Source organism: Phalacrocorax carbo, unplaced genomic scaffold (assembly GCF_963921805.1).
Source record: "Phalacrocorax carbo unplaced genomic scaffold, bPhaCar2.1 SCAFFOLD_36, whole genome shotgun sequence".
Classification (NCBI taxonomy): domain Eukaryota; kingdom Metazoa; phylum Chordata; class Aves; order Suliformes; family Phalacrocoracidae; genus Phalacrocorax; species Phalacrocorax carbo.
The window spans coordinates 1,623,853-1,649,376 of NW_026990495.1; the positions used below are offsets into that span (position 1 = coordinate 1,623,853).

The following is a 25,524-nucleotide window of genomic DNA, read 5'->3' on the forward strand; positions in this document are numbered from 1 at the left end:
GAGGCTGGTTAGGGAAAACAAAGTGCTCTTTCTGAAGGGAAGGATCACGGGAGTAAATCACAAGCAGCCTTCAGCCATCAGGGTGGTATTTTTGTAGACTGAAGGCACTCCTGCACGGGAGCGAAGCTTTCTGCTTACAGCAATGCTAGAATCCACGGGACTACAAGCGCAGAAGGATGCTGATGGAGTGGGAGCACCCAGCAGCTACAAAAGCTGTACTGCAAGGCTAAAAGCATCGGCAAACCAAACTCCAAATGAAGCTTCTTGTCCCTAATTCTCAAATTTGTCTTACTAACATTCAAAAGAAAACCCTGCTCAAATGCCTAACAAGCCTCTGAATGGTAGAGTCAAAATTCAGCTACTGAACTGTAACAGCTGCCAGAAAACTGAAGCCGACATCAGGTCATCCAATTTGAATGTAGGAGTCTACATCAGGGGAATCGGAATAAAGATGTTAACATAAACCATTGGCAGTGTTATACTCAGGTTCTCTCAAGAAGTGGGGACGGTCTGTCTCTCTGAGGAGGATGCCTTCTCCAGATGTAAGCAAAGTACGTGGCACATCATTCACCCTGACAGAGGAAGGAACAAGAAGACAGTTCATTTGGCAAAATGTTTCTCTGTTCTCTGTTGAATTCTCAATTACTGCTTAGGGACCCTCCCACGCTTTAGGATGTTTCATTGTGAACGTCTGTGCCCTTTTGGTTGTGTCAGCCACTGAAGCTGCCTTTGAGGGTATCAATTCTTGTCATAATTCTGAAGCCAGCTTCATCACTAACCTCAATCCACATCCAACAGAAGCTCACGTGTGCCTTGCACTTGAACAGTTTCTGAATAAAGGCTAATTAGAAACCATCAGAAAAATGACAGGTATTTCTCCATGCCTCGCACTTCATGAAAAGGAGACAGAAAGGGGCTTTTTTGCTGTTGTTTTTGGAATTTGGTTTTGGGTGGTTATTTTTTGGGGGGGTGGGGAGGGTATCGTTTGTTTGTTTTTAACAAGTTTTTAGAAGGCACGCTCTCCAGAAACATGACACAAGTGGAGAAAATCCAAAGGTGCTCTTACTAGATTTTGACACGCTGTTGATAGAGGATGGCACCACAAAAGAGGGGGAAGTTGCCTCTTCAGGACTAAGTCAAGCTAATAAACAGAAAGAGCCTAGAAAGGTGACGCAAGTGTCTTCTTTGTAACACCAGACCTAAGTTAAGGCCAGTAAGAAGAGAGGGAAGGTGAATGACGCACCCAAACAAAAGGCTATGAAAATTATCACTGCCGCAGGCTCAAAGATATGGTCAGAGCATAACCGAATCTGTAAAGCCAGAGATGCATATCTAATTCTTGCAAGATCATGAAAGACACCGTAAGAGTTTGAACTGTGTATACGGACAAGGAAAGATAAAGTTATTGCCTTGAGACCTTGCAGGTGTAGGAACCTAGTAGCTACAGAGAGGACAAAATGGACAGGCAGATCATAGGCTCATAGAATCATTTAGGTTGGAAAAGACCCTTAAGATCATCGAGCCCAACTGTGAACCTAATACTGCCAAGTCCACCATTAAACCACGTCCCAAAGTACCACGTCTGCATGTCTTTTAAATACCTCCAGGGAAACCGCGTAAGCTCCTACCAGCTCCTGCTCTCATCTTGTCAGAGACTCAGGGGTGAAATATCCCTCCGCTCCTTCACCAAGCGCAGCCAACAGCAAAACGGCACGGCGAACGTGGGATGCACATGGGCAATGCGTTTAGGATCACAAATTACTACAGCGTCAGCCAACTACTTTGAGACCTACAGAGACTCCAGCAGGATTGTGTTGAGCCTCCGAGACCACCATTTTCTAAGTACACATTTACTGAAATACTGTCTTTCCAAATACAGCAGCCAGTCAAATCGTCTCCCCTACAATGCAGAAATTGATAACACCTCTTTCTCCCCAACTTTCCTAAACTTTCAGAGCTCTAAAACGAACTGGCATGAGACAATACATTCTCCTACGACCTGATATGTTCCATTTAACTCACTGGTGCGTGAATGGTAAGAGTCTGAGGAGTGCCTAGGGGGAGACCCTACCGCTGAGTCACGAGGTTCGGACACGACCCCCTTGCTTTCTGAACTCCTGCTCAGAGAGGAGTCTAGGTGCGGCTAAGTCCAGTCTTAGTCTCAGACTTGGTCAACGGTTTATTTTCTAAGGGTTGTAGAAGTGACCGCTCATCAGAGTATTTGTTGTTAGTAACCAGTTTGCCAGATGCCCCAGCCGGTGGCGTTCAATGAGAACGATCACGGCTAGATTAATGAGCAGTACAATTTATTAAAGCAACAGATACACAGGTTCTTTGGGTTACCGGTGATAGGATTGCTGGTTACAAGACACACACAAATACTAAGAAGATGAGTAACGCTGCTAGGCTACAAATGGCTTAAGCAGGTATGAAGCACTGGAGATTTAAAGTGAAGCTATAGAGAGGTTTCTAAGTTTTCCCGGGGAAACAGATGGGATACCCAGATGTTTTGGTCTTACCCAAAGGCGATCCAGTAGGGGGGGAAGGAGGCTCAGCCCGTCAACTGGTCCCAGAAGTCAGAGTGGTATGCGATGGTATCTTCCCCAAAACCCTCTTTCTCTTCACACATTTTATACTATTTTTTACCTTTCAGGTGGAGCTGAGTGACTCTAGTCATGCATACCTTTATCATGATTGGTGTAGAATTTCCTCGCTTTACTTTTAAAAGGATAGACTAGAAGAAATTCAAAGTGCATGCCCAGTGAGGGGTGGTTGCACCTTAGAGGCGAGTAACTTTGGGGATGGAGGTGTGTTTTGGTATTATACCGAATGACCAAAGTACACCAAAAGGACAGCATTTTGTCAAAAGTCTGATGGACTGTTGGCCCAGGGTGGCAAATATGCAGCGTGCCAGCTCCAGGGTACCTCGAGTTCCCATTTATCACTGAGCCTGGCCACGATGGCCCCGCACCGCTCCACCCTCCGGACAACTCCTCTTACAGTCAGTACGCCAAGTTCTCCTGGCATTGCCGACATCTATGGTTACAAGGGAACTGCCATGGAATGGATTCCTCACATAGCAGCTGCACTTCACCCTGGCAGCTTCTTCAATGCTGCACCATCTCTAAAAACATTGGTTTAATTTCTAAGTCACCTCCAGCAATTATTCCACACAGAGCCATGGAACGTTCCAGGCATAAGGCTCCCCTTTTTGTCTGTATGGTCCTAAGGGCTGAATGGTCCACGTCCATCCATCCTATTAATTTGAAGGCTCTATTGGCATTTCCAGTTCCCAGCCCCTACAGAGTGAGTAAGCTTGTCAACAGCTTTGCTCTCCAAGCACAGGCAGGGCTCTCCCTTCAGACTAGCGACAAACCCTTCTTGGTGCAAGGGCGGTACCCTTCCTTTCTTCAGTGAAAACTCATCACGTAGATGCCTGTCCTTGTACCACTGAGAATTCAACACGACAGACACCCGGGAGAGCTGGTTTCAGGTAGCGGGTGGGCTTTGAGTGCATAGCCAACAGTGGGGCTTGTTTGCCTCTGCTGCTGTAGTTTGCCCCGTGGCGATGGACAAATTATGGGCTGAATATGTATAATCCCTATTCCACCACAGGCTTATAAGCAAGGCTACCGTATTAAAACCTACGCTTCCCACGCACCATTAACAGGAGAAGCAAAGAGACACCGAGAGCAACAATAACCATCCCTTGGATATAGAGGACAGCCCTGAACTCAGAAGGGTTTCCTGGCTCTGGAAACCCAGAAGGCACTGAAAGATCTAGAGCAAGAAGTCGTGGAAGCTCCCGCGTTAGCCCTGCCAGGCTACAACAATCAGTTTCTATCAGATTTCCCTGAACAGGAGGGACAGCCGGTTGGCCCCAAAAGGTCAGCAAGGCGCAGCATGTTCCTCAGGAGAACTAGACCTCGTAACTCAGGGCCTGATTTCATGGACTGAGGCTGTTGCAGCAGCAGCTGTGGTGGTGGAGAAAGCAAGAAATAGTGTCCTGGGGCACCTCCTAAGGCTAAGGGTTCATTCCTTACTTCCTTGTCCTCCCCTCCAGAGTTCAAGCAAGTGCGGATGTGCCACTGTGGGGAATTACGTTGGGTTATGGCAATAACCGTACATGGTCCTTGCCTTCTTTGGCGGAACCTTCCATAAATGCAACAAGATACACTCAAACCGCTGCCTCTCCCCCAGGCTGTCTTGCCCTGTCTCTCTGCCGACAGGAGGGAGCAGTGGGTGGTGTCAGCCTGGGGGGGTGGCAGGAGGGAGAGCGGGCGGTGAGAGGCGTGGGGGTGAGAGGACATGGGGCGGTGATGGGCCCAGGGCTGTTGGGAGAGCCAGCGCGGGCCCCGGGGCTGATGGGAGGTGACGCTGGGTGGCGAAGGCCCAGGGGGTGGCGGGAGGGACAGCGCAGACCTCGGGGTGTGACAGGACACCGGGCAGCGACAGACCTGGGGGGTGACAGGACAGCGGGGCTGCTGGAACCCCCTCCCCTAAGGGCCACTCGGCATTAGGGCAACAAGGGCGGGGCTGCCACACCCACATGATGCAGGTCTTTCTTCATAATGTGCTGAGCATATAAGAGGACCATGACACCGCGTGCTGCAGTAGGCGCCATCCCAGAGCAGGCACCGCCTGGCCCCAACCATGTCCTGTGTCCACTACAAGTTCTTCTCCAGGCTGAACTATGATACGGTCACCTTCAGCGGCCTCCACATCACCCTGCGCGACCTCAAGCGCCAGATCATGGGCCGCGAGAAGCTGAAGGCGACCAGGAGCGACCTGCAGATCTCCAACGCCCAGACCAAAGAAGGTGCGTGGGGGCGGCGGGCGCGGGGCCTCGGGGACCAGTGCGGAGCTGCACCCCGGCGGGGAGCTGCATTGCAGGGGGGAGCAGCACCCCAGTAGGGAGTTGCACCCCAGCGGGGACCTGCACCACTGCGGAAAGCGACAACCCGCAGGGGCCCTGCACCACCTGCCCCGGCGCCCCCAGGGGCCCTGGCACCACCTGCCAGACGGTGGGCTGGCCCCGCTGGTAGGTGACGGTGTGGAGCCGGGCAGGCTCACCGGACACCGGCAGCCCTGGGGCAGAGGGCAGCACACAGGCACTGACCGGTGGCGGCATGGCCGTGGTGGTGAAGCGCATGTCGGACACCTCCGATGCCGTCGGCAGCTGCAGAGGGAACCTCTCTGTTGGGGGAAGCAAAGAGGGGTGGTGGGGTGAGCTACTGGTGGGCAGAGCCCCTTGGGGGGTTACCCGGAGGGCAGGAGCACCACGAGGAGCAGGAGCCTGCTGCTGTACCCGCCATGGCAGCGGGTCAGTGTGGGGTTTGTCTGGGGCAAAGAGTGTTCTGGGGTTCTGTCCCCATGGCGATCATTCCACCAGCACCTGCCTCAGCCAGCCCTGCCAGGGTTTCATTTCTCATGCCACAGCAACTGCCCGTCTCAATGACGTCCCATCCTGCTGATGGTTTCCTGTCCGCAATGCTCATTTCTCATCCCGGTGAGGGTTTCCCATCCCCACAGTGATTTCTCAGACCCGTGATGGTTTCCTATCCCAACGGTTTCCCATGCCCACATTTCCCTTCCCAAGCATTGTTTTTGCAGGGAGCTGAATTTCCTGCCCAAGGGGAAGGGATGCAGCCAGTACGGGTGGCCCTGCGATGCCAGCGTGTGAGCTGCCCCATCCTGCCCCAGTGGGGGGGGATGGGGCACTTTTGGGGGGTGTTTTTGTGCTTCCCGTCTCTGGAATCCTTACACGTGCACACAGAGTACTGTTCTTTTATAACCTTGCCCGTGCAGGAGTCCTGACTAAATGTTGACCTGATCTTGGAAAGAACAAAGTGGAGCTTGAGTGAAGATGGCCGACTTGCTCAGATTTTCTGAGCACTCTAATCTTTTACAGTTCCGGGACTGTAACTTTCCATAATGGAGATCTAGTAACAGAAGCAATGCTAACCTAAGCGAAAAGAAAACAGGGTTTTAAATATCAGTGGAATATCTGCCCATGGAGTCATGTTCTGCAAAGGCAGAAGTCCCTTCAAAAAGCCTGTGCCTCCTTTTAATTTGATCTGCATTTGTTGAGTGTGTTGAGACGATAAAAGTCGGTGTTACCTATAAAAGGTTGCTTTTCTCTCTGTAAAGGGATTCTCTGAAGTGCTGTGTAATGACATACTGATATACGTTCTTACAAACTGACTACTGCTTTTTTCTGTACTGATGTTGTTTTCAGAATACACAGATGATGACGCCCTGATTCCGAGGAACTCCTCGGTAATTGTCAGAAGGATCCCTGCTGGAGGAGTTAAAGCTACCAGCAGAACCTCTGTTACGTGAGTATCCGTAAAGCGGTGTAGTCTTTGCTAGGGGGTTCAGTGAGGTCACTGGTTTAATGGATATTAGTTTACCAGTGGCGTTCCAACTGCATCTCCCTTGTTAAAGCGGCTGTTAGTTTTTGTTGTCCTGGGGTAGGTTTCAATGGACCTGTCCCAAAGCAGACTGACCTTTTTAGGCCTGCTGGGACATGGGCTTCAGGCTCCAACAACGGTAACTTCTAAGATGATTCTGTTGGGTTTGTTCTTGGGCTTGATTGTTCTGAGACCCGAGCTGTAGATGCTGTTTCCTCCAGGTGGAGAGATGCCTTATGCTATGGGCTTGCTTGTATTGCTTTCAGAGTAAAGACAGATACGCACCGTAGTGTACGCTTAGAATTTGTTCCCATCCCAGAGGAGCCCGATTGTCAGTGTTTGGCTATTTCCTGCATTTGCGGGAAGAGGCAGGATATGGCAGGTACTCTGAGGCCCCAGATCTGGGGTGTATTGGTTGAGATTACAGCTACTCAAACGTGATCCTGCCTACAGGATTGTTGTGGTCATTTTGGGATTTGGGGTTTTTTTTAGTTGCACTGAATGTGAGAATTTGAGAATGAGAACAGTTTATGTGTATGAATAGATGGCCACATTCACTAGATTATCCGAACAATGTCCTGATGGGCAGGTTTTATAACCTGTTTCACTGCTTGATGTGGGGCACAAGTGCTCTATTTTAAGCTCTGATCACCTTCCTTTCTTTCTCCTTCCAGAAGTCGAACGGAGCCAGTGAGCGCAACACCAAAAGCAGTATGTAAAAGCACAGGGTCACACCTTTTTCTGCACACTGCACTGAATTCTGAACAACGTAGCCTTGTATGAAATTTTCCAAACACTAGCTTCATATAATTTCTTCCAGTAAAACATAGCCTATCCTGCAAAGACAATGGATTTGATTCAGCATAGTAAGAACTGCGTAATGCCATCATTTGCACAGTTCTAATGGGACTATTGGTATTTGTGCCCAGTCACGCATTGTATTTCATCCTGAATATGCGAGGCTATTTCCTGAATGGCTTTGTGTTGTACAGATAAGGTACGATTGGTTATAGGCGATGTAGGTTCAAGGTTTGCACAACTGGACGTGGTGCCGTGCTCTCCATCTGTCTGTCTACAGCTAGTAACGTGTCTGTTGGCGTAGCTGCTTGTGCGCTTTGTGTTTCTTGCAGTAAAAATGCTCCGGAGTGTATTTTTGCCATTTTCACCTTGTATCACTTAGCTTCTGTTTTTTACTTGCTTTGCCCAACGGTTTTTGAAAACATTCATAAAAAACACTGAGAAACCATTGTTGTTAAACTTGGTAATGTTTCTGGCTTTGACGTGGGCGTTCAAACAAAAACTAAAACTGACATACGCCCTACGTTCTGAGGACAGTTCTGGGCAGCTAAACGAGTCCTTTCCGTGCCTTTGAATACCTGGGTATTTGTTCCTGGAACTGTTTATTTGCAGTGATATTGTTTGGGCTCCTCCAAGTACATGAATGTCTTTAATAGATTGCCCTGAATGTAAATATCGTTGCTACACAAAGTGGTATTCTAAAGTTCTGCATTTGCTCTTCCCGCTTTCTCTGATGCAGCAGCTTCATCTAATAGCTTGTCCGCAAATGAAAATACCTGAAACCCAGTGTACAAATTTTGGCGCAAGGTTAGAGCCTGGGGCCTTTGTGGGGCATTTTTCATCAGGCTGGAAAACACTGTCATTCTGCTGCTGAAATATAAATAAGTAACAGAAGGAAATGCTTGACTGGTAATAGCCTGGATTTTGATTTAGTCTTCTCTTCAGTTGCTTTAGTTCCCTTTAGTTTCTGCTTAGTCTTCCGTTTGAAATGGCAGTTCATACATTGACTGTCGATTCTGGATTTTGGATTGTTTGGGGGTTGTTGGTTGTCGAGTCGTGTCCCCGCCCCTCCCCAGTTCTTCTGCAGTATTGCCTTAGGGTGGCAAACAAGTTTCATGGAGATGTTGGTTCTAACTGACTGGTTGGAGGGACTGGCAGGAAATACTTCAGTAGAAATATAAAGGAAACAAAAAAAGACCCAGGGCTGGAGGGCCGTGGAAGGTGGCCGTTGGGCAAACGTGCTGAACAGTACATCAGTTACCCTTCCCGACCCATTTGACAAGGTTCCCTCTCTGAGATACTCTGGAGCAACAAGCTGATCTCAAGCGGGTCTGGTTAGTCTAGTTTCTTCTCATTAACCGCACGGGCACTCTTAAGCTGGCGTAGCTTTGGACTTTGCCTTGAGCAAATGCAAATGACACGAGGTTGGAAATGCCTCTTGCAGTCACACTCGGAGCGCATCGTGCAGACTTTCAGACTACGGTAGAGGTTAACTATTGCTATGTTTGGACTGTACAACTTGAATATGTGTTTAATTTTTTGTGAACAGATGGATGACTCCTCTGCATCTGCTTCTCTGTCCCAGCTTATTCAGGTATATCTATATTCTTACCAAATACTTCAAAAAAAAAAGAAAAAAAAGTGTTTGCTTCATATTTTTAAATCTTGCACTGTGATCCAGAGCTGTATAACTGTTGTAATGCGAACAATGCTTTACTTTAATTCTTAATAATGTCAAGTATTTATGTTAACCTTAAAATGTGTGTATGCTTTGATCCTCTCCTGTAAAGAGCAGTTGCCACTTTGGGGAGATAGAAGGGGAGAACCTTACCAGCACCAACGTCACGTTGCACTAGTGCTCATCTTCAAGACACAAAGGAGAAGCACTTCAGAGGCTGTTTGCCCTTTTTCATACATTCCGTTAGTTCTGCTTTGGGGAGGAGCGCTATTTTTACAGAAGCATGTCACTGGCTGTAAGGGACGGACATTCCAGGGGGTGTGGAGCAGCCAAATTAGAGGCGTGCCTGGAACACGGACAATTGCAGGGCTATTTCTGAATTTCTAGTCCTCAGAGCTGCAGATCCATTCTTTGACCGCTGCACAATTTCATCAGCTGTCGTATAGATACAGTGGGCAACACAATCTGATTTCCTTGAACGCAGACTGTGTACGCTGTGATTATGTCCCTAACCGTGTCTAGGAACACACCCACGCCTGTGTGTGGCATGCTGGCGGAGGTGACCTTCTGGAACTCCTGCCACGCCGCGTTTTGCTGTGGAGTTGCTGGCGGTTTTTGCCCGGGAATGTGTAACTTTGGCTGGGAAAGCACTAGTCATTGCGCCTTGTGAGAAGGCGTAGTGCTAGCCAATTCAGTGCCTGGGCTTTAAAGTTACAAAGATCAGCGAAGGCAGGGCCTAATGCAGAGGAGCTTGTTCTTTCTTCTGAAAAGAAAGGCTGGAGTTCATTCCCAAGACAGAGAAACCTCTCCCCACTAGCCACTTCTTCCCTCTCTCACCACAGACATGAAATTGTGCACACGTGGCAAAAATATTGGAAAAAATAATTCATTTGGAAGGTAGCCACCAGAAGAAACTGGTCTGCATTAGTGCTGTCCCTAAACGTGTCCTTGGTTCTGTAAACTTAGGTGAAGTTTTACTCTAAAATGTGAGAAGCCGCCCAAGAGGTGCACACATTGAAGCTTTTGAGAACATTGAAGTATTTCAGAACAATACAGGAACAACACCTCAGAGCAGCTCAAAACTGTGACTTACTCTACCCTCTTTAGCGCAGACTGGCTCAGCAGGGAGTCAATGTGTTGTAAAAAGTCCTCTGGTTTATTACTGCTATGTACGAAATGCCATATTTGAACTTTCGCCTATCCCTAGAAATGTTTTGTGGGTTTTGGATGTGTCTTGTACATCTCTTGGGTTCAAGCAAATCAGTCAAGTGTCTGTGAAGTTTTCTGTCACGGTTAATGGAAATGATTTCATAGGTGTCGATCTGCATTATGTTACAGTTGAGGAAAAACTGTGTATAGGAAACAACCATTTAATAAAATGCTGAAAGTAGTTGGTTGCTCTTGCGAAGGAATGCACCTAAAAGCAAAGACACGAGTGGCTGATCTGAAGGCTTGGTGCTGGACGGTCCAAAGAATGTACAGTCCCTCCCTTAGACCCTGCTGGTATCTGCACTAGTGTGTAATTAAAACGTTTGAACAAATAGTACTTCAAAAACCAAGAAATCAGCTGGTTTCCTTCATATGAAGATCTAGTTCTGCGTAAGGCTTGTATTACAATTTGCATGGTAAAAGGACACGGCCAGCTGGAGAAACCTGCAGGTTTTGCTTACCGTAGTTAGCTCACTTAACACGAAGAAGTTAGCAGGGGCTCTAAAGTGTTTCTAACGTGTGTGTCGACTAACGGCCTGTTACACAGACTGCCAGTCTGGCTGAAGCCAGCGCTTCCGAAGAAGACAAAATAAAAGCGATGATGATACAGTCTTGCCGTGCATATGATCCAATCAAGTAAGTGTTGATAACGCCAGATCTGTTCCCCAATGATTACGGAGGAATGCTAGAGATGGTTGCTTTAACAAGAGAGATACATGCACCCCTTTTTCTTTTTCTCCCAAAAACCTTCTAGTTACATGAAGAACAGCCTGGGTCTACCTCCGCCATCATATACTTGCTTTCGTTGTGGAAAACCTGGCCACTATATAAAGAACTGCCCAACAAACGGGGTAAGGTTGGGGGGGGACTTCTGGTGTTACTTCGTTTTTGTTTTTGACCTTGGCAGTGAGGTAACAGATACATGAACACGCATATTAAGACGTGTTTCTCTTGGGGTGAAATAGAGAGGTTACATGGCAAAGTTGCAAAGCCCTTCAAAATTCAAGGGACACCTGCAATTATCAAGGCAAAATTTTCTTTTTTCCAGGCCATCACAACAAACATAGCCAGAGATCTTTCTCTGTCAACTTTCATGCATATTTTTCTGTATTTCAATATGACTGGAAATTTATTTTGGGTTTGAACCCTTTCTAAAGACACTTCACAGTTTTTAGTATTTCGTACAAAACCAGGATGTTTCTGCTGGCCCCATCTATTGGATATCTGCCTGGTGTAATGACACAAGCCTCTGGCTGAGCGTCCCTGCCATTTAACAACAATCACGGAGATGTCGTTTTAAGTGTGGGTCTTGAGATACGCCTGCATTTCTTTTCCTACCAGGACAAGTCTTTTGAGCCTGTTCCCAGAATTAGGAGGAGCACGGGCATTCCAAGGAGTTTCATGGTGGAGGTGAAAGATCCCAACACAAAGGGTGTTATGCTGACCAGCACGGGAAAATATGCCATACCAATTATTAATGCGTAAGTATGGGACTAACGGGACTGACCCAGGAGCGAAGGAGAGGAACCGTGCGTCAATGTCCGGGCGGCAATGCAGCCAAGTGGGCCAGCACCTCTAGTTACGGGGGAGGAAGCACTGGCATTGCATCTTAACCTTAACACCCGTGATACTTTCTAATCCCAAGGCCCTAAAATAGGACGCTCCTCCTGTTCGTGCCCCTGGAAGCTGCTTAAACTTGTGGCGTGCTAAGAATCAGTATTTCTGCAAAAGGTTTCCGAGGTGTTTGCAGTGGAGTCGTTCTCTTTGAAAGCGCATTTTGCTTCTGTCCGATGCTGCAAAGGCTCCTTGCAAAAGTTAACAAGTTGCTGTGGGAGTGAGGTTTCCTCCCCCTCTGACTTTTATCACCTCCCCTGTGTGAAAGAGGCTGCAGTTTTCCTGTTGCTACAAACTAAGAAAATACTACTGTGTGCTGACAAGAGCGGCTGCTCTAAAATGCACTCGGTGGCACTTCTGGTGTTCTGCCATGGACCTCCTTTGGTAGAAGCTCTAACATAGACTTCTTCCATTTCCAAAACTTCATTACTCGGAGACTGACTTGATCCTCAGCCTGCCATTTACTTTTACCCTCTGGCAACAGAGGAGAGGTGGGATTCATTTCACACAATTTCTAGCTGTCAAGAAATTATTTGCCTAGTCTGAGCTGATTTCTCCATTGACCCAATGAATGGGAGAGGTCTGCAGCAGGAAAATTGTTCCCCCTCCCTCTTCTCATCCTGTGGCTGTAGAAAAGGACTTTCAACTAGCGGCCTACGTTTTAGAAGGCTAATGTGGAGTGAGAAGAATTCCACCTGTTCTCTTCCCCTGAGAAAAGCCAAAGCTTGGAAAAGTTCTCCTTGACCCACCTTTAACTTTTTGCTCTCTCCTTCCCCACCCCCCTCCAGGGAAGCTTATGCCAGAGGAAAGAAGGAAAAGCCTCCCTTTCTACCAGAAGAGCCGGCCTCCTCCTCCCCCTCCGATGAGCCTATTCCAGATGAGCTCCTGTGTCCCCTTTGTAAAGATATAATGACCGACGCAGCTGTTATTCCCTGCTGTGGAAACAGTTATTGTGACGAATGTAAGTGTGACCCCATGGCTGTTAATTCAAAACATCACCTCTGATCCTCTGAAAGCAGAAACAGGAGATCAGGAAATTACTGTGTCACCGGTTCTATGTAGTACTTAAGCCCAGCCTGAATAGGAAAGGACTCTTCTCCTATAAAGGGCAAAAGAAAGGCCGAAAGCTTTTTCCTCCTTTTTATGTATCTCGTTAAATCCCCTTCGCACGTGGAAGGACGAGTATGAGAAGAGGGCGTAACTGCGCCGGTGATGACACTATTAGATAGCGAATGCATTTCGTTTGTCCACAGCCCTTTCCCTCCTACAAAATTACAGAGCCAACGCTGGTGACTTCCTGTGGTCTGCAGCAATCGGGTACTTGGGCATTTAATGCACATTCTCCTCCACGGGAGAGTTGGCTGAAACCTTCAGAACTCACACCTGCTAACGGGTTTTTGAGGTCTCTTTTATTCACTAGCCCTGAGGTTGGTGACTTCTCACTGTACTAGAGAGTGGAAAAAAGGTGAGCCAAGACATCAAGACACCGCCTACTCCACACCTCCAGATGTTACAGGAGTGAAACATCAGGGCTGTACCGTTATTGGCTGCATACTAGAAAATTATTAGGCTACTGAACTTGAGCTTTATGTTCCCAATTCAAGATCATCTTCACCCATTAATCATATACATGGTTTTCTAACTGATGAGAACCCCAAAAACGTCCTTAGTTTGGCTAAAATCTATTTTGATGCCTCTAATTGCACACAGGTATTAGAACAGCGTTACTGGATTCTGAGGATCATACCTGCCCAACGTGTCATCAGAGCGATGTTTCTCCTGATGCTTTAGCTGCCAACAAGATCCTACGCCAGGTAACGTGATGGCTTTTCCGTGAACTGCTTGTAAGAGAAGTCTATTCCTGAAAAGCTGAAAGGGAAGAAAACATGAATCGGCAGCTCCTGAAGCAGGGCTAAATTGGACAAGGCTACATTTATTTACTCCTCCAGTGCATGATCCCTTGTTACAGAAGCTTACAACTCCTTAGAGACAGTCTGGCAAATTCAGGTCACAGTTTTAACATGATTGCCTCCCTTTCAAATTCGGTGTTGACACTGAAGTGCTTTAAATACAGACACCCTGAGTTACCAGTCATTAATGCCGGCGCTTAATGCGATGTGTTCCTACCCCTGCCTGCTGATTTATTTTAGGATTGATAGCATTTACAGGAACAGGCGAGTGATGTTCCTCTGTGGAGCCTTTTGTTTGTGTGCCTCCTGAAGTTTCCTATCCCCTTTTTGTCCGTGTTTTTCTGCCTCTAGGCTGTGAACAACTTCCAAAATGGAACTGGCTACCCTCGGCAGCAGCAGCCGCAGCAGCCGCCACCGCCACCACCTCCACCACCACTCCTGACTGTCGGGCCTCCCGCCGCGCTGGTGACGGCCGCTAACCTTTCTAAACCTTCCTCTCAGCCAATCGGCGGGTTGTTGGAGGAGAAGGTTAGTTTGATTTCAGCATAGGCACTGATCCTTGTCTTTTAGCAGAGCTTCGTTTCCAACTCTTTCCAACCGTTTTTTGCCAAGGGCCGTCAGGTTCCGCTACTAAGACAAGCAGCACTGCCGAGTCGTCTGGGCCCCCGAGGACAATCAATACCCACAACGGGTAAGTAACGCTAACTTTAGAATTCCTTTAAAAGTCTTATCTTCAGATAAACTGAATGGGATTTTTTTCTTTTCCCTCCCCACTGCAACAGGTCATCCAGTGAGAGCCACTACAATTCGCTCAGCAGGTGGCGGATCAGGCTGGGAACTGTAAGTGTCCCACAGAAATTCAATGCATTACTACTGGTAACTGTACTACTACTCCTGGTTAAAGGAGGCCGTAACACGTAACTCCTGCAACAGCTGATTTGCAATGAATAAGTACGCACAGGTAGTTGTGGAGAACACAAGCGGTAATTGATTTTGAAATGGCTTACTTTGAATGGCCTTTAACAAAGGGATCTGTGCTTGCACTAAGATTATTTAAAATAAAATATCAGCACAGGACTGACAAGGGGACTGCCAAAAACCAACACTTTCTGGGGAAACCGTAATCACATACGAAAATTAAATATAATTATAGGATCAAGTGGAAAGCCAGGCTAGAAACTTGGAAGCAGAAACTTTACATGCTAACAAGTTCTTCAATTTGCAGTAGCATCATTACATAAACACATGGAGAGAGGATAAAAAAAAACCAAACCAAACCAAACAAAGCAAACCAAATTTGAGAGGAAAAAAATTGGGGAGTGTGACCCTTTTTTCTTTCTTTTTCTGTGTGGTTTTTGTTCAGGTCCAAGTCTCCCTGCAGTGCTTCATCTTACTGTAGAAGTTCGTATACCTACACCAAGTCAAGATCCAGTTCTTCCCCCACTCACTCCTACTCTCGATCATTCAGTCGTTCCCAGTCTCGTTCCTCCCCGCGATCGCTGCCGTATCCAAGAAGAGGCAAAGGGAAGAGTCGTAACTATCGCTCCAGGTCAAGGTCACGCGGCTCTCACCATTCCAGGCTAAGGTCACCCCCGCACAGAAGATACCATTCACGGTCAAGGTCTCCAGTGTTTAGGGGCCAGTCTCCAACTAAACGGACTCTACCTCAAGGGGAAGGAGAAAGGGAGTGTTTTAACAGGTCCAGAGAGGTTCCACCATATGATAGGAAAGCTTACGAGGGCAGATCCCGTGACTGGAGGGATCCATTTGAAAAGGAAAGATACAGAGAACGGCGAGGGAACTCTAGGCACCGGAGTGAGAAGTTTTACAAGGGCTATGCTGTTGGCTGTCAACCTCCACCTCCACAAAACAGAGAGGACTTTTCTCCAGGTAGGTTCGGTCCACCTGGCACCAGACGAGAGAATTTGCCATGTGCTCAGGGACGTAGGCAGGATTATCCTGCTGGGCAGAGGCACAGAAACCATCATACAGCTGGAAATTGCCCTGAAAAACCATGTGGAAGGGAGAGCCGTGGCATCAAAGATCCTGAAACATCAAAAAAGAAAGAGGTGGAAAAACCACTGGGAGACAAGAAAGGCAATAAAGATAAAAAGCACCGGAATGAAGGATTTCCAAATGCTGAGTTGTTGGAAGGTGCGAGAAAACCAAGAGAGGCAGCTGCAGCAGAAGGTGTTACAGCGGAGTCTGTCTTCAGGCTCCCAAGCAGAGACGATGCCACCCCTGTGAGAAATGAGCCAATGGAAACAGAGTCTAGTGCTTTCAGACTGGGGTCTGAAAAGGAGGAAGAAGAGAAGGATAAGCCAAAAGCAAAGACTGACAAGGCCAAGCGGAAAGTAGAAGTGGCTCTTCCTCCTAAGACGGACAATACAGTAAAACCAGCTGAAGGTTCCAACGAGAAGGTGGACACGGGTCGTGACAAATCTCCTCGACTGGAACCTCCTGCGAAAAAGGCAAAGGAGGACTAGCCAAAGTCAGGCAGTGTTAAAACACCTTCCTCTTGAAAGGATGAGGGTGTTTTGATGCTGTCCTGCAGCGAGTAGTTGCTAGTTGGGAGGATAGAAGGGGAGTTCCTTATCAGCCAAGTTAGAGCCATTTCTGGAATACGGGCAATTGCATGGCTATTGTTCTCTTTGTTTACTCACACCTGTATAAACACAAATCGCATGGTCATCAATAAAGTTAACACTCTTTTAGCCTCGTGTGTTCCCTGGCATGTCTGTGTTACATTTCTAACTAGCGTCTCACCATGAGCTAACAGAGATGTCTCAAAAATGATTAGGAAAAATGTGGGGATTGATAAGTCAGATTTCACTTAAAAGGCAAGCCTAAACTTTGCCCCAAGAGAATTGACGGAAGCAGGAGATCATTCCCAAGAAATAGGGCACATCGATCACATCTCCCTTTCAGGCTGCTGCACTGACCCAGAGGGTAAAATTCCCACACCTCCCCAGCAAGAATCACAGTGACAGAGGGATCCTGGTGGGAGGGGGGTATTTGTGACATTAGAAGGAGTATTAAACCACTCCCATTTTTAATCTCTTCAGGACTATACGATGTCAAACCACCATCTGTAATCACTAGTCATAAATCTCTGCACACTAGTATCTTCAAAGTGGGATGCATATTGTTTGTTTAAAAGACACAAGTTTTTTTACTTTTCAATTCAAGTTTAAAACCTGCAAGCTTACCCCATGCTTCATTTTCCCTCTGGTTGCAAGGTAGGTCATCCAAACAAAGGCCCACCACAAGTAGATGACCAACATCTGTAGCCACTGCGTTTATTGTATTTCCTACAGTTATTGACCTGAGTTCACTTCAACTGCAATGGTGCATTCTAATATTCCAGCGTACCAATTGCCATTTCCTATGTAGAAGCCATTAACTCAAAGAAAACATAGAAAATCAGTTATATGCAAGAAACTTCCTGGACTTACGTACAAAAGACAAAACTCAGTCTTGTCCTCCCACTGCTCACAGCCCATCAGCAGTGGGACAGGCTTTTAGAAAGTGTTGAAGGGAGATAGTAGCTTAGTAAAAGTAAAAGTAAAAGTCACCAGTCCTCATTTAGAATCAAAATAGCAACCAGGGAGAGCAAAAAAGTTTTAAATGCACACCAGCACTTCCGTGAATGCGAACACACATTTTAAAAGCCACCCAAAAACAACAGCAGCCTGTTTGACAAAAAACTAACTCCTGCTGAGGAGAAGCGCACGCTGCTCTGGAACACGCAAAGCCGTCTGCGTGCAGCTTTATTACAAGGTCTTTAGCAAGACAGACCTTTCAGCACCTGCAACCCCTCCCAGGACAACCCCGACTGCGAGGGCAGAGGTACAGGCACATGGGGACGCCTGTACTAAAGCTCTACAACAAAAGAACACAGGCTGTCCTTCAGCCTCCGTGCAAAATGCAACACAGGGACAACAGGGAGCTTTACAGCAACAACAAAGTTTTACACAACAATAAAACAGAGAAGGGAGCATCACAAGGTATCCCTTTTTTCCTACATTGTTTTTTTCCCCCCAGAGGTGGGGAAAATACCCAAACCCCTAAGCCCCAAAGTTTTCTCCTCTCCCATATCAAGCACTTGCTGTGACTGCGCTGCCTGGCAGTCTACTACAGAATTTACCTTTCCTCTTGGCTACAGGAGCTCTCATCTTAGAAGTGCCCACAGTAACCTAGACAACTTTATATTGTTTCCGACTGCCTGGAAATCAAATTAAATTTCCAACCTTCTCTGCTACTCAAAGTGCTACCAAAGCGTTTTGATTATTCAAATTCTTGCTGCTCCAAGTCTGGATGACCCTTACGAGCAAAGCAGAAATACTGCCCATACCGTGCTGCAGAATTAGCCACAGTTCAAGTGTTGCTCAAACTTCCTTTTAAGATTTACTTTTTGTTGTACAACTGGCTCCAAATCAACCTTTTCCATTTTTGCATACCATCTTCCAAAAAGGTTTCCTGGTTTTCACGCTTCAGTTTTCCCTGTAGAAGCTCCTGAAACCGCCTATTTTCCCACGACGCTCGGCACTGGCTTTGCATATTCTCCTAGGCCACTGCCCACTCATTCTGGGAATGAACACAGGAAACCTGTCTCAGCTCACTGAATCGGAATGCTACCCTTCTGCCTCATACAAACCAGGAAGGTCCGTGAAAATACCGTTCCAGAGTTCTGAAACATGCAACCATCCATTATAAACCAATTTAATACCATTAATGTTTTCAATTCAGATTTGCTTTTACAAGAATCCATTACAAATGATACTCCATTAACAGTTTCAGTTTCCTGCTGCGTGTCACATGCATATCCAGAGGGCAATCAGAGATGCTTCCACCAAAAAAACCCCCACAAACCAAGAAGAACAACACAATCCCGGCCCCCCAATTCTTTCTAAGCCTGAATTTGGCATTTTTAATCTCATTCCTTTACTCTCTGAATGACTACGCATCTACTTGTACACTAAAAGGCAGTCAGACAGCCATGATAAATACCCTGTATTAATCCACCAACGGCTTGACACCTTGCACCAGAGTTCCTCTAAGTCAGTCCTAACCTGTTGTGCTGGTTTTGGCTGAGAAGGGGTTAATTCTCCTCACTGTGGGGGTCGCCTACCTTTCCAGCTTCCCGCGCTCTGCCACGTGTGTGGGGGGGGGGGCTGGGAGGGTCGGGGCCGTGGTGGGGGCGGCTGACCCCGACTGGCCAATGGCAGGTTCATTCCATACCACGTGACACCATGACCAGTATATTGAGGGGGGGCAGCGGCAGCGCGGGAGCAGCGCGGCGTCGGGTCGGCGGGCGGCTGCAGCGCGTGCGGTTCATTTCGGCGGTTCGTTCCCCCTCTCCTCTCCCTTCCCCCCTCCCGCGGGGCTTTGCGCCTCTCGTTGTTCTCCTTTACATTGCATTTCTGTTGTTGTTTCTTTTAATTTTAATTAATAAACTGTTCTTATCCCGCCCCACGAGCGTTACCCTTCTGATTCTCTCCCCCATCTACCGGTGGGGGAGGGAGCGAGCGACTGTGTGGGGTTGAGCTGCCGGCTAAACCACGACACCTATACAACTTAGTTGCCCACAGACAACAGATCCACATGGAAAACAGTCCAGAAATTAAGGTGCTCATTAAAGCCTTAAAACAGGAGTGACAAAAACTGCAGAGTGGGGTTAAGATTCGATCTGCATTTTACTTTTAAAAAGAATCAGTGTGAAAATCAGAGAAACGCTCAGGCAGATTAAAAACCTATATTAGGTAATGTATAAATGTGGAAGGAGGAGTTACAGAATAAATTCAAAACATATGGGCAGTGGCCAAGTGCCAGATTTATCTACCTGAGTTTGCTTACCCTTACTCCCACTCACCACTTGGAAGTTAACAGCCCAACGAGCAATACCTGTGCCCTGTCTGTGCTGCTCTAACTCATCTCAGAACAGCAAAATGATAGGAAGCAACATGAAAGCAACAGACCAAGCATGCTTGTACTCAAGAGCACTCATCAGGGCAGATTTAATTACCTTGTTCAAATAGCACCGCTTTCTTCACGGAGTCTCAGAAGGAAGATATTAAATGTAGTATCTGATGCACACCATAGATTTCATTACCCTTTACATGAAAAACAGACAAAACCAACACGCATCAGCATTTGACACTGGAGCCACTTTACCCAGCTACCTCCTAGGGTTATTCTCCAACACGACTATTCTTGCATTCAGGAGTTGCAGTCCCTGTCTAACGTGGCTAAGCTAGCAAAAGTTCCTCAAGTCCGTTCTGTCTGAAATTACGCTCTTTTTTACACTTGCTTGGCGTACCTGGACAGAGGGGCGCAGGCGCTGAGTGTCTCAGTGCAGAGCACACACGCAGCCTTCCTGACAGAGGCAGACCCTAGTTAAGACAACGTTCCCGGCGCACCCACAGCAGCATACGGCAGCAGCGTATGGCCTTTCAGGGAAGGTGTGCCTTGAATGATTTGTTAACCAAATCACCATCAGACCCCTTCTTTCCCAGAGCAGCCCCCCATGCACTGTGGATGACCACACGCTGCAGCCAGTGGATGTCAAAGAAAGCGTACCCCCCTTGATCAACAAGGCTGGCAACGGGCAACAACAGGCGAGGAGAAGGCTGAGGTACTCAACCACTTTGTTGCCTCAGTCTTCACTGGCAACCTCTCTTCCCACACCTCTAGAGTGCATGCACCACAAGACAGGGACTGGGCAAGCAAAGTCCCTCCCACTGGAAGAGAAGCTCGAGTTCGCGACCACCTGAAGAACCTGAACACCCATAAGTCTGAGGGACCTGGCCAGATGCATCCCAGAGGCCTGAGGAACTGGCTGCTGTAGCTGCCAAGCTACTCTCCATGATAGCTGAAAAGTCAAGGCAGTCAGGTGAAGCCCCTGGCGGCTGGAAGAAGGGAACGGATCTGAGGGGCGTTCTATGTGCGCCTGCATCACTGGGTGTACGCTGTGAGTGTGCGTGTGGGCAGACGGGTGGGTGCACACTCCGTGCGTGCATGCGGTGTGTGGGGGTGGGTGCACTCCGCAGGCAGGCGTGCTGTAGGGCATGCATGCACTGCCTCTGTGTGTGCGTTTTGTGTGTGTGTGCCCGCTCTGTGCGTGTGCGCGCGCGTATGCCCGCTGGCCAGATGTGCGTATTGTAGAATCATAGAATAGTTTGGGTTGGAAGGGACCTTTAATGGTCATCTAGTCCAACCCCCCTGCAGCGAGCACGGGCATCTTCAACTAGACCAGGTTGCTCAGAGCCCCGTCCAGCCTGACCTTGAATGTTTCCAGGCATGGGGCATCTACCACCTCTCTGGGCAACCTCTGCCAGTGTTCCACCACCCTCGTCGTACAACATTTCTTCCTTAGATCTGGTCTAAATCTACCCTCGTTTAGTTTAAAACCATTAGCCCCAGCACATCAGAAATATGGAATGGAGCACCTGCTACATCTCTTTGTCCATGGGGATTCACTCAGTCCAAGCCTACTGGTGAAGCCATTACTCACAGCAGTCCTTCCACGCCATAGCCATCACTCCTCTTGGGAACAGACAGGAAAGCTCTGCATGACAAAGGCTGTCAGGACATGCTCCAGAAACAGAAGACCAGTGCAATAAGATCCTCATCACCTAATCGCATACAAATAATTCTAGCTCCATGAAATTATTCTTGAAAATGAAACACACAGAACAGCATCCACCACCAAAGCTCTTTCAGTGGTAGCTTTAATTGCTGCAGAGCTGCAGGCTGACAACCTGACCATCACTGTCACAGGACCCCAAAAGAAATGATAACTGGCAAACAGTAACTCTACCCATAGCCCATATCTATCTAGCCTGGAAAGGCAGATCCCGCTTTTCGGAAATAACTTGGAAAGAAACCAAGTTATTTCGAAGGCCAGCTCAGCCCAACTCATTTTGCTGGGGTAAAGCTGTGCAGCTCAGAGGAAAAAAAGCTGACTTGGGTGCTGGAAAGCACACGAACGTCAGAGTTCAGAGCTAAAAAGGGCAAAAGCCTTGATAGGGCTCCTTTTCACTGTCCTCATACCTGTGTGCATGCTGTGACTTCCTCGTTTCCCTGAAGTCCTCCCAGACTAACCGGGAAGTGGCTTCTGTCCAGGCCATGTGCCATGAAGAGATACCTTTTTGACCACGAAGCAGGTAGCAAACAATTGCATCTGCAGAAGCAAAGGGGTAGCTGCGCCTTGGCTTTGGAGATGCCCGAAGCTGCCCTGAGCCCCAGGAGCCCCTGGTGCCCCAGCATTTGCTTGGCCCTGAAGCCCCGCGGGGCCTGCCAGCGCTGGGGAGCCCTGGGGACAGACGCAAAGGACAGTAGTCAGGCCACGTGGGGAGAGCGATGGGGGTCCTATCCTTCCTTCTGGACACAGGAGGATGCCCTGGGCCACGCCAGGACAGGGCGTCTCTCCCCGCCACGCTCAGGGGAAGGCGAGGCCTGAGGAAGGCCCTGGGCGCTGGGCTCAGCACGGGCACTGGGAGCCAGGGCAGGGCCCTGTCTCCTGCCAGGTGCCGGCCTGGCCGATGCCAGCAGCTCCCGTCACGCGGCTCCTCCCGCCCAGGGCTGTGGCTGGAGCACAGACCGACCCGCATCTTGGGAAAGACTTGCTGATGCAGAGCACACCCAGGGCAGCTCCCCTCGCGGCAGGGCAGCTCCCCGACGCTCCTGCCCCCTGCCCTCCCTCCCTGGCAGGCCCAGCCCCCACGAGCGGCCCGAGGGATGCAGAGCTGCGCACACCGCGATACCGCTGAGAGAGCAGCGCCCGGTGCCATGGCCCTTCCCGAAGGCCGTCTCTGCACAGCCCAGTGTCCCGGGGGGCTGAGGAGCGAGCTGCGGGGGCAGCGGGCGCAGGGCAGCCCTGTGAGGAGAGGCCCCGGCTGCCTGTGCCCGCCCGGCAACAGCCACACCATTGGCCACGGCTGAGCCAATCAGCGGGGCCGGAGGCGGCCAGTCAGTCCCAGCCGGGCTGGGGCGGGGCCGGAGGGGGCAGAGGCCGAGAGGCCTGAGGAGAAATGGGTGAGGGGGTCCGGGGGCAGCCGGGCTGAGGGGGGTGCCGGGGGAGCTGCAGGAGCAGGGATCTGCGGGTGCGGGTGGGTCTGTGGGGAGGGACCTGGAGACCTTGCCCACGGGCCCTGCCGTGGCCCAGGCCACCAGCCCTGGGCCTGAGCGCTCAGCCCCAGGGACGGCCCCACAGCCAGGGGCAGAGCGGTTCCTGCTGCTGCCCCGAGGGTCGCCAGCCCCAGCCCGCACAGCTGGAGGTCAGTGTTTCATGCCCGCAGGGCAGGGGAAGTTTGAGCAGCCTCCTTGCCAAAAGGTGGCCCCAGGCTTTGGAGCAGGCATGCTCTGGTGGGGACAGGCCAGGTGCCTTGGCTGTGCCCAGGCCTTCAGGTGGGTCTCATGCTCAGGGACAAGCTCCTCTCTGTTGACAGCCTTTCAGACATGGGGATTTCCAGACATGGAAGTTGTTCCTCCCTCCTGCTGAGAGCACGCACCGGGGCTTTGTTGTCAGAGAAGCAAGCGGGGAGCGCTCCTGGTTGGATGCAGCTCCCTCGGCAGATGCTTGAGCTCGTCTCTCGGCCCCAGGGTCTGATATGTGCCTTTCCCCCTGCCCAAGCTCTGCCGCCGGCTTTTGGGAAATGGGGGGACGGAGGGTGGATGGTTTTCGCACAGCTGGCAACTTCCAGTCAACCTGTCAGGGAGGTTTTGTTCCTGGTTCTTGAAATAACAAGTTGTTTGGGTTTTTCTTTTTAATATATTACTTCCAAGGAAACTTCTCCAAGGAAAGCGCAGTGTTTAGCTCTGATTGCTCCTTGTGTGGACTGCATCTGTCCTCAGCCAGGCACACAATAGCTTTCAGGCGAGGAATGGGACTATTCCAGGGTGAAGTGAACAATCGGGATCTCAAGCCTGTTTTGTTTAAGGCAACCAGGTGAGAATGTGTGGTTAGAGCTGTCTGTCTTCCTTCCCCTTTTGACTGCAGTGCTCCCCGCTAGTTCTGTGTAACAGTCACTTCTACCCCTCAGCTCCATCAGGTTTGAATTTCTGTAAATTGATGCTGCGCTTTGCACCTGTTTCTACTTGACTCTTCACAGAGTTGAAAATTCCCTCTTCAGATCTGTCTACTTTCTTCTCCCCCTGTCCTGCCCGCAGAACTGTGTTTGGCTGCAGGGGCTGCAGAGTCTGTGTTTCCTTCCCATGGTGAGGAAAATATGGACATGAAAAAGAAGTGGATAGTGATTCTGAAAAGACTCCTTTCTTTGTGTTTGTTCTCACATGCAATTGCCTCTTGTGGGTTGTTAAGTGATGTGAGTTACTCTGAGTCTTGGCAATCCCTTGTTGGCAACCCTGTGCTCAGGAGGTGCATCAGAAACTCTGTTTGGGCATTGCTTATGTCAGAGAAGTAACCGTAGCCCTTTCTGAAAAATAGCTCATGGGTGAGTCAGTTCCTCGGCCGTAACAGAAGGGTTTCTGTTTGCATCTGCAAGAAGTCAGGAGCAAACCCTGCTGAGGGAAGCCCTGAGAAGACAGGGAAGAGGAGAGAGAAGAACAGTTTTGGAGCGTTAGGCTGCTTCACCCCCGATGGTGTCACACCTCCTGGCACATTGACTCTGGGTAAGGGCGCTCTCGGGGTGTTTTCTGAGCTTTCCCGTGCTCACCACCAGAGAGCCGCCGGCCCTGGGGGAAGGGTGGCACCCCCTTCTGTGTGCACCCCAGGATCTTGTCACGCCGCATAACCTCCTGCGCAAACAGAAGCGGCCAATAGTTGCCTTCTTTGGGGAGGCTGCTGTGGGCACGAGGAAGATGCTGGGAGCAGGCTTCCTTCAGGTCATCCTGGGGGCAGGTAGGGAGCAGAATGGGAGTGAAGTGCTGCCGCTGCCATATGTGTGCAGGCCTAGGGTGGCTGCAGTGGAGGAAATGGTGTTGTTTCAGCAAGGGGCACTTTCTCTTGTCTTACCCTCAGAGGACGACTGCCAGAGTCTGGAAAGCTGGAGGGGAAGGAGAGGGCAGGGGTGCGAGAAATGAGATGTCAGCTAGAGCAGGTTGTGGGAGCGAGGGTACCCGTTGCCTCATGGTCTCCAAAGAGAGTCGCTGCTCAGTACTGAGGCGTCCTGGATCCTGCTGCAGAGACTGAACTGGCGTCAATCACATTTCCCAGTGTCGATACTCAACATTTCCTCCACCAGCCTCATATATATATATTCCTGTTGTGCTGCCTTCCAGCACATATCTGTGCAGCCCTGCTCACCCTGAGCCTCACATCCCACAGGGTACAGCGGGATGGAGCTGTGAGGAGCACACTCAGGTGTACAAGGGTTTGGCAGTGCAGGTGTTAGCGGATAGTCTAGGCCAAGCCAAAATAAGCCTTCTGGAAACCCAGGGGGCTGGGAAGTTTGCCATGTTAACAGCGAGAGGCCTGCAGAAGGCAGTGGAAGCCCAGTGAGGTTGTTAATGCTTAAACCTCACAAGGTTTTCTTTGTGCTGTGCTTCCCTGCAGAAGAGCAGCAAACCTCATCCCACCTACCTCTGGGGCAAGCCTTGATGCTTTTGTGATCGCTCTGCTGTTCTCTGTATTGGTTGCCAGAGCAAAGTTCCCTTGAGAGACAAGGATCAGGAGGAGGTGGTCATCTTGTTGATTTCCTTGAAACGGGGGAATTTTACAAGCAGTGGAGATCTGGCTGAAGGTCAAAACTGGTGTCTGGAGATGAGGAGAGGGCAATGCAGAGAGAGCAGAACAGGTGAGAGGAGCACAGTGTGCTGGGAGAGCATGTCTGTTTTCTCATTACTGGGAGATGCTAGAGTAGATCGAGAATCTGGTTCCCTGAGACCATATAGCAGCGTGTAGCAGAGTGGCCAGGAGGAGACTGCTGGGGAAGAGCTTGAG

At 49.2% G+C, this 25,524-nt stretch overlaps 2 protein-coding genes across 2 annotated transcripts; both read left to right on the forward strand.

Annotated features, from left to right (window-relative positions):
- The first annotated feature begins 4,653 nt into the window (after positions 1 to 4,653).
- Positions 4,654 to 14,416, forward strand: LOC135311324 (E3 ubiquitin-protein ligase RBBP6-like). The gene is made up of 11 exons (XM_064440449.1): positions 4,654 to 4,819; positions 6,239 to 6,338; positions 7,088 to 7,124; positions 8,761 to 8,805; positions 10,646 to 10,734; positions 10,853 to 10,949; positions 11,440 to 11,579; positions 12,501 to 12,673; positions 13,423 to 13,526; positions 13,974 to 14,150; positions 14,405 to 14,416. The coding sequence occupies exons 1-11, from the start codon at positions 4,654 to 4,656 to the stop codon at positions 14,414 to 14,416; spliced, it is 1,140 nt and encodes a 379-aa protein (XP_064296519.1).
- Positions 14,417 to 14,484: 68 nt separating this feature from the next.
- On the forward strand, positions 14,485 to 16,108 carry LOC135311325 (E3 ubiquitin-protein ligase RBBP6-like). Its single transcript, XM_064440451.1, has 2 exons — positions 14,485 to 14,498; positions 14,986 to 16,108. Exons 1-2 carry the CDS (start codon positions 14,485 to 14,487, stop codon positions 16,106 to 16,108), a joined length of 1,137 nt encoding a protein of 378 aa, XP_064296521.1.
- Positions 16,109 to 25,524: the final 9,416 nt, after the last annotated feature.

Coding starts and splice junctions, on each gene's coding strand:
- LOC135311324 (XM_064440449.1), top strand. CDS start 4,654: ATGTCCTGTGTCCACTACAAGTTCTTCTCCAGGCTGAACTATGATACG. Junction 8,806..10,645: donor CTCTGTCCCAGCTTATTCAG/GTATATCTATAT, acceptor CCTGTTACACAG/ACTGCCAGTCTGGCTGAAGC. Junction 12,674..13,422: donor AAACAGTTATTGTGACGAAT/GTAAGTGTGACC, acceptor AATTGCACACAG/GTATTAGAACAGCGTTACTG.